This window comes from Martes martes, assembly GCF_963455335.1.
Source record: "Martes martes genome assembly, chromosome: 10".
Classification (NCBI taxonomy): domain Eukaryota; kingdom Metazoa; phylum Chordata; class Mammalia; order Carnivora; family Mustelidae; genus Martes; species Martes martes.
This window is the reverse complement of record NC_137898.1, coordinates 11,981,053-11,988,695: the sequence shown is the minus strand read 5'-3', so window position 1 is coordinate 11,988,695 and position 7,643 is coordinate 11,981,053. Positions and strand designations below refer to the sequence as shown.

The 7,643-nt window shown below is 40.5% G+C and overlaps 1 protein-coding gene across 1 annotated transcript; it reads right to left on the bottom strand.

Moving 5' to 3' along the window:
* Positions 1-264: 264 nt before the first annotated feature.
* On the bottom strand, positions 265-6,940 carry GLYATL2 (glycine-N-acyltransferase like 2; the record flags this gene model as incomplete). The annotated part of the gene is given in 6 exon segments (XM_080816187.1): positions 265-598; positions 2,962-3,142; positions 3,236-3,362; positions 5,335-5,442; positions 6,864-6,916; positions 6,919-6,940. Coding segments are annotated over 6 exon segments (825 nt in total).
* Between the last annotated feature and the right edge of the window lie 703 nt (positions 6,941-7,643).

The following is a 7,643-nucleotide window of genomic DNA, read 5'->3' as shown; positions in this document are numbered from 1 at the left end:
GGCAAAACATAACACCAAAAGTTCAAGCTTCCATTTTTCTCTATTATGGAGGAGGACAAAAATATTATACAAAGGTGGGTTAAGTAATCCAAATAATTGGATTTTTTTCTGCTAATATAAATTATAATGTTTGTTTTTGAACTGGTATTTTTTTCACTGGTAAGAAAGGCTTGTAATGGACAGTGGCACTAATCAATAATATTTTCTAGGAGTGCATTTCCCAATGATGCCAGCCACAATGAGTAGCCTCAAGGGCTACAGTTCTCAGTGCCTGAAGGTTTTCTTCATCTCTTGACACATGGAAATAAGAGGCATTTTTTTCTGAATAAAATACTTTATGAAGTGAAAACTGATTTTCTTCATGTAGCCTTTGTCTTGGTATTTGGGGACAGTGTAACCCATTCTCATCTCACAAGACTGTTCCATCACAATCCAAGAGATAGGGTCCCCCTCTGGACCCAGCACACCAAATCCTGGAAAATTCTGGAGGCAGCGTTCAATATATTTCAAGCTCCTTTCATTTTTTCCAAAGTTCCACTGCTCATTCACAAGCCCCATATGGGAGGCATCCAAGAAGATGTTCTGAAAGCTTCCTTTCCTGTCAACAAAAGAATGTGCATTTATTCAGCCAACATTTACAAAACACCAGGATTGCAGAGAATAAGACATCAACCCTTTCCTTGAGGATCCCACAGCCTAGAAGAAGAAACAGAAGGGCAAAAAAACTACTAATTCTTCGTCTGCTTCAAAAATGTTCCCAAATAATTAAGAGGGAGCTAACTATATGTGCCTTATGATACATAAAGTATAATACATCTCAAAAAAGTCTAATCGTATATCCGAAGAAGGAAGAAAATAAGCGTATGTCTTAAAAGAGGAAGGATATAGTAGACCAGAGTAGTCCTTGATTTTGTTTGCCTGAATTTTGTTTGAGGATGCATGTATGGAACACACAGATTTTGAATTCTACCCTCAAAATAATCTAAGTGCGTAAGATAATATTCCTTTCAACAGATATTTCAATAAAATATGTATCACAGGAAGGTGAGAGATGTGTTGATCTTATGATTTCATGTGTCCGAAAGCCCATCCATCACCACATGCCTTTAGAGAAGTGCCAAAAATGCAATGTAAGAAACGCCAATATAGGAAAAAGAATATTGGAATTTCCAATGGTAATGGTTACAATTTAATCCTAATTCTCTCACTGGACAAATTATCTGAGACTGAGTCTTTTCATCTGCAGAATCAGAATCACATCCTCTGTAGGGGGAGGAGGTTGGGACAGGTGGAAGAGCCCTAAGAAGTTTCACCTATCCCCAGGGAGGAGGAGTTTTCCAGAATTGGTCAGTTTCAAGGTCACCCAGATATTAATGGAGAATTCTTTATTTTTTTCTTTGATCCCTTATTATCCAGTTATAACCTTCTCTAAAGACTGCCAGTGATGCCACTTAGTTATGTAACCTTCCAGTAGCGCTCTGTGATTTTAGATGTTTACATATTATGATAGCATACTATATATGTTACTCAATTTTATTTGTTGTTGATTTTCACCTAGCCATACATTTTGGAATTCTTCCCATATAGTTCATATAGAGCTGCTTCCTTCTTGTTAATCGCTGCTTATTATTCCAGTGTGTGGATTATACCATAACAAATCGACCTGTGTTGCTACTAAAGGACACATTTGTTATTTCATATGTTATGCTCTCACATATTGAATTCATCTAAATCTTAAAATCCAATTTGGGAATATCTTCCATAATATACATATCCTTTTACCTAACTATTTCAATTCCAGGATTCATCTTTCAGGAAATAGTTATACAGTTTGGGCAATGATCTGTTTATGAAGATATTTCTTGCAGAATTTTTGTTACTAGGAAGAACTGGAGATAAATTGAAAGTGTGCTAAAATGGGAATACATAACGGTGCATCTCCCTCTTATAGAAATCTGTGCAACTCCTAAAATGAATGAAACATATCTATATTAGCATACATGAAAGGTTTACATAGCATACCACTGAGGGAAAAGAAACTGCAGTACAGTATCTGCATATGTTGTTTAAAAAAAAAGGACAAGAAAACAAAACCAATTCATACATGCAGAGTACTAAAAGCACACACACCAATTTTTAAGAATATTTACACCTACACCGCCATCAAAAAGAAGGAAATCTTGCCATTTGCAAGGATGTGGATGGAACTAGAGAGTATTATGCTAAGCAAAAGAAGTCAGAGAAAGATAATTATCATGTGATTTCACTCATATGTGGAATTTAAAAAAGAAAACAGATGAACATAGGGAAAGGGAAGGAAAGACAAAATGAGATTAAAACAGAGAGGGAGGCAAAATATGAGACTCTTTTAACTATAAGGGCAAAATGAGGGTTGCAGGAGGGGAGGTAGGGGTGGAAGGATAGGGCTATTGGGTGTTGGGCATTAAGAAGGGCACTTGATGTAATGAGCACTGGGTGTTATATGCAATGGATGAATCCCAAAATCTATCCCAAAACTACAAAAATACACTGTATGTTAACTAAATTTAATGTAAATTTTAAAAAATTTTTAAAGAATATTTATACCTGGACAGGAAGAGTGTGGGGAATCCAAGTGAGCAAACATTCACTTTTTACTTTGAATACTTGCATACTTTGTAGAGCATGTAGTATTTTTGCAAGAAATATGTAATTTCAGTAAAGATTCTAATGTCACCATGATGTCCAGGACCCTCCCAGGAGAACTTGTATGAGAACTAAGTAGTTATACATGGAAAGGACCTCATCTAATGTAGACCCTGCCCCTGCTCAGCAAACTTCTGCTAATAGAGTTCCCTTCTGTTACCCCTACAAATGTGTACTGCATAGTTCATTGTCAAACTGTGCATTTCTGAGTGTGGTCCTTATGACAACTGAATGATTTGTTATTAGGAATTTGGGAAGCAACACAAAAAATCTCACCTGCTATCTTCATCCACTTTGGGCATGCTAAATGACTCCACCAAAGCCATCTGGTCATCACTTGATGTCTTGGGTTCCACTGGTATTTCTGTCATAACGAGTGTGGTCTTCAAGTGATCTACCTGCACTGATTTTGCAGCTGAAATCTTTCTTATTGCCTCCCCCACATTCACTTGGCAACCTGGAGAGAGGAGAAAAATGGGCAGTACCTATCCCCTTCCACATCTAATGTGAAAGAACCAAGGGTCTTTGTCTTTTAACTTGGATCAGTTACCTTGGATCTGGAAAGTTTGTTCCCAACTGATGACCTGGGGGCATGCCAGGACTTCCTCTAACTTGTCAGGAGCTTTGGTGAAGATGTGGTAAGTGTTGGTATAACGATCCAGGTCATCTTTCATCTCCTGATACAACAAATATTAATCATACTTATATGACAGTATGATTTACAAATTGTTCTTGCATATGTCTGGAGTGCAAGAGGCTCAATTATTTAATACCCTTTATTTGGGGGATGCCTGGGTGGCTCAGTCAGTTAAGTGTGGCTTAGTCGGTTAAGTGTCTGCCTTCGGCTCAGGTCACGGTCCTGGGGTCCTGGGATTGAGTCCCACATCAGTCTCCTTTCTCAGAGGGGACCCTGCTTCTCCCTTTGCCTGCTTCTCTTCCTGTGTGTGCTCTCTTTCTCTCTGACAAACAAATAAATAAGCAAATATTTTTTGAAAAAATATCCTGTGTTTTTCCCAGAGGTGCAGACAGAAAATGGCCTCGGAGCCCCTTGAACAATAATCACTAGGGACAGACCGAAGGTGGTGTCTTGAGGCAGCTCTTGGTAAGGTGGGAAGTAGCTCCATTGTCTGAGATGGAAGCTTCACCAGAAATAGGGTGTGTTAAGGGTTTTAAAGAGAGAGTGCCTACCTTGTGGAGAGAAATATAGGGAACAGAGTGGGTATCAGGACTTGAGGTCTGTGAAGAGACCATGCCCAGGCTAATTCCGACTCAGCACTCTGGTGCTGGCATGGTGATTGGCTCTTGATGTGCATGTGAGTAGAGAGGACTTTCATGAAGAGCAGTCACGCTGGAGCTCACGGCAGCACCTGGAGTGAAGGGCCCCGTCTCCCATGCCCCTCATTCCTGCTTACCTTCTGCAGCTTACAATCCCTTAGAAGTTGTTACAGGTGAGTTGTGCTCTGATTTTCCTGATAACTATGTAAATGGAGAAGTGTGGGAAGAGGGGTTAAAATATCCCTACTCTGGGGTGGAAGGGATTCGCTACTTATACCCCCCAAATCTGTAAGATGGGAAAGATATTTTCTTTAAATACACAGTTGCCTCTTTTTTCTTTCTTTCTTTTTTTTTTTTTTTTTGAGATTTTACTTGTTTATCTGAGACAGAGAGAGAGATTATGTGTGTGCATGCACACGGGAGGGGTAGAGTGAGAAGCAGACTCCCCACTGAGCGGGGACTCCCCACATGGGACTCTATCCCAGACCCTGAAATCATGACCTGAGCTGAAGGCAGACACCCAACGACTGAGCCACCCAGGCACCCCACACAGTTGGCTCTTGAACAACACTAGTTTGAACAGTGCAGGGCCACTTTCAAACAAATTTTTTAAAATAAATACAATATAATGCTGTAAATGTATTTTCTCTTAGGATTTGAATAACATTTTATTTTCTCTAGCTTACTTTATTGTAAGAATCTGGTATACAATACAAGAGCATATAAAATATGTGTTAATAGACTGCTTATGTTATTGGGAAGGATCTGGTCCACAGTAGGCTACTAGTTGTTGAGTTTTTGAAGACTCGGGAGTTCTATACAGATTTTTGACTATGCAGGAGTTGGTGTCCCTAACATCTGTGTTGTTCAAGGGTCAACTGTACATGACTTATATCATGTTTAACAGTGCTCTGACACAGTAATTCTTATCAACTTTGCTTTTATAGCTAAGAAAGCCACAGTCTTCTAATGTCACACAACTAGTCATTTGGCAGATTTAGATCTGAAACCCAACATTGATTCAGGTATTATTGTATTATACTGCTTTAGTCCCAGGGAAAGCAAAACATTTCCTAATTCTCTCCAGCCACAAACATCTATCTTGAGGTATATGCCTGCTACAAGAATCTCAATGGAAAAAAAATTGACCAGATGGGATCCTGATGTTATTTACAAGCCCTGGATTATTGGCTATGTGGTTTATACCCGTGGCTTACTTCACTATCCTCCCCTTCTCTCCAAACAGCCCTTCCAAAATCTATATGTGTCAGGGGTGCCAAGGTTCTTCGCAGCCCCCAGATTCAGTTCCCTCATTTCCACACGGAGACCATCCTGATTGTGACTGGCTTGGTATTCGGTAGCTGGTGCTCTTACCTCTTTCTGAGGCCGATTAACTACCGTCTGATAATCTGGCCAGGCATCCACCAGCACCTCCATGTTGAATGGGGTTTTATTTTTAATGTTGAAAATGGCACCATATGCCTAAAAAAGCAACAGATGAACAGGTGAAAATGACCTTTTCCTTTGAGATAGGGTCTTAGAAGTAGTTTGGGAAATAAACCAAGAGTTAGGAGCACTTAAGGGGATCGAGCTAGCGATTTCAGGATGGCTCCCCAAACTACCCATTGGAGGGTATGCTGGGGAAAAAACAAACAGGAAGGGTCCACAAAATCTAAGGAAATAGCTGATTCAAGAGGAACTGGCTCCCCTGACTTTCATTCATTCATTTTTTTGAAAATTCATTCCTTTTTTTTCCACTTCATACTATACCATTTTGGGGGCACCTATTGTGGGTCAGATTTGTGTCAAGTGTGGAGAATTCCAAGATAAGTTTGATATGGCCACTGCATTCAAGCAGGATGGAGCGGGATGGAGCACCAGGGTGGCTCAGTGGGTTAAGCTTCTGCTTTTGGCTCAGGTCATGAACCCAGGGTCCTGGGATCTCTGTTTGCCAGGGAGCCTGCTTCCCCATCTCTCTCTTTGCCTGCCTTTCTGCCTACTTGTGATCTCTGTCTGTCAAATAAATAAATAAAAATCTCAAAAAAAAATGTCTGGCAGGATGGAGAGGTACACAGTCAGATCTTAATAGGACACATGTTCTGATAGATGCATGACATGGTTGTGTGGGGTCTCAAGGAAGAAAAGCATTACCTCTCAGGGAGTGTTGGGAGATTTACAGAAGAAGTAATATTTGAATCTGGTCTTCAGGGACAAGTTAAGTCTTTTCCTGGCAAAACAAAGAAGGAAGGCAAGTAATTTCTGGTGAGAGAAAAAGCGTGCTTGAGTACCTCAAAATGTGGCAGATTGTATCATACCTGCTGAGCTCTGAGAGGCTTAGAGGTTGTACCTTGCGGTATGTAGCAAGGATGTGTTGCAAGATGAAGTGGAGAGACTGGGACATTTTGTGATCAACCTCACAATTAAGGGGTGTGGACTTTATGCCTTGAACTGAACGTTTAAAACAAGGGAGAGGTATGATCATATTTGCGTCAGATAGATGACTCTGATCATCATCTGTAGGTGAGTTAGTAATACTGCAGAAAAGCAGGTATTGCAATAGCCCGGAGCAGATAAGGAAATCTACTAGAGAGAGCAGTAGAATGGATTTGGACAAGGTTTAAGAGGCCAAAGGAGGAGGAGGAGGAGGCAGAGGACGAGGAGGAAGGAGGAGGAGAAGAAGAAGAGGGGAGGGAGACAAGGAAGAAGAAGAGGAAGGGGAGAGGGGGATGAGTGGGAGGAAGAAGGAGGAGAAAAGTAGGTGCCTGATACGGGTATTGAGACTATCCCTGCAGAGGGAATCTGACTTTAGATTTGTATTTTAATTTGCCCGGGCAGGTTCTGAACCCTGAATCTATACTCCCACACTCTAGTCCTCTCTCCCAGGTTTCTCCCAGCTCTCTCACCTTCAAGGACTCAGGGATGCTCTTTTCCAGGGATTCATGCAGAATCTGCAGCTTTGGGGTTCATGAAGCACAAACATCTTGTATAGCACTTCAGCCCTCTTGTCTCAGGAAGATGACCTAAGGGAAAAAAAAACATGCAAACAGAAATATCTTGAAGGATGAGACAGGTGTCCAGGAAAAGCAGGAAGGAGAAATCACCTAGGACATATATTGCCAGAAGTAAACGGCTTTAGAAATTATCAAGCCCAAACTTTTCATTCTGCAAATGAGAAACTAAAGCTCAGAGCTGCAGCTTGACCTCGGGGCTCCTGGGTGATCTTCCTACAATTCCACAGAAAGTACCATAACACAATTTGTGAAATGAACCTCTTCATGCCCATTTGATTCAAATTAGGCCAAGACTCTAAGAAGCAAATGTGACTAGCTGTCCAGCTGCAAGTGAAGAACAATGAATCTTTCAGAAAAACTGTCCCAGGGGACCCTGAAGTCCTTGGGCATTGAAACACTTGCTCTAATGTTGCCGTACGATTAGTATTTTCAGGCATCGTGAAAGAATGCAATCTTCTGGAAAAGATTCTAAGGACCATATTACATGTAGTTGCTTTTTTCTGAGGAACAAAATCATAGGAAGGAAAAATTATTGATCAGGGTGATATTACCCAAGAATAAGTTGGCTAGATATAGAAACTGGAATTATATCCTAGAAACCTTAAAAATAGAGCAAACCTTTTCATTCAATAATTTCACTTTTAGAAACTCAACCCACAGAAGCAATAATAG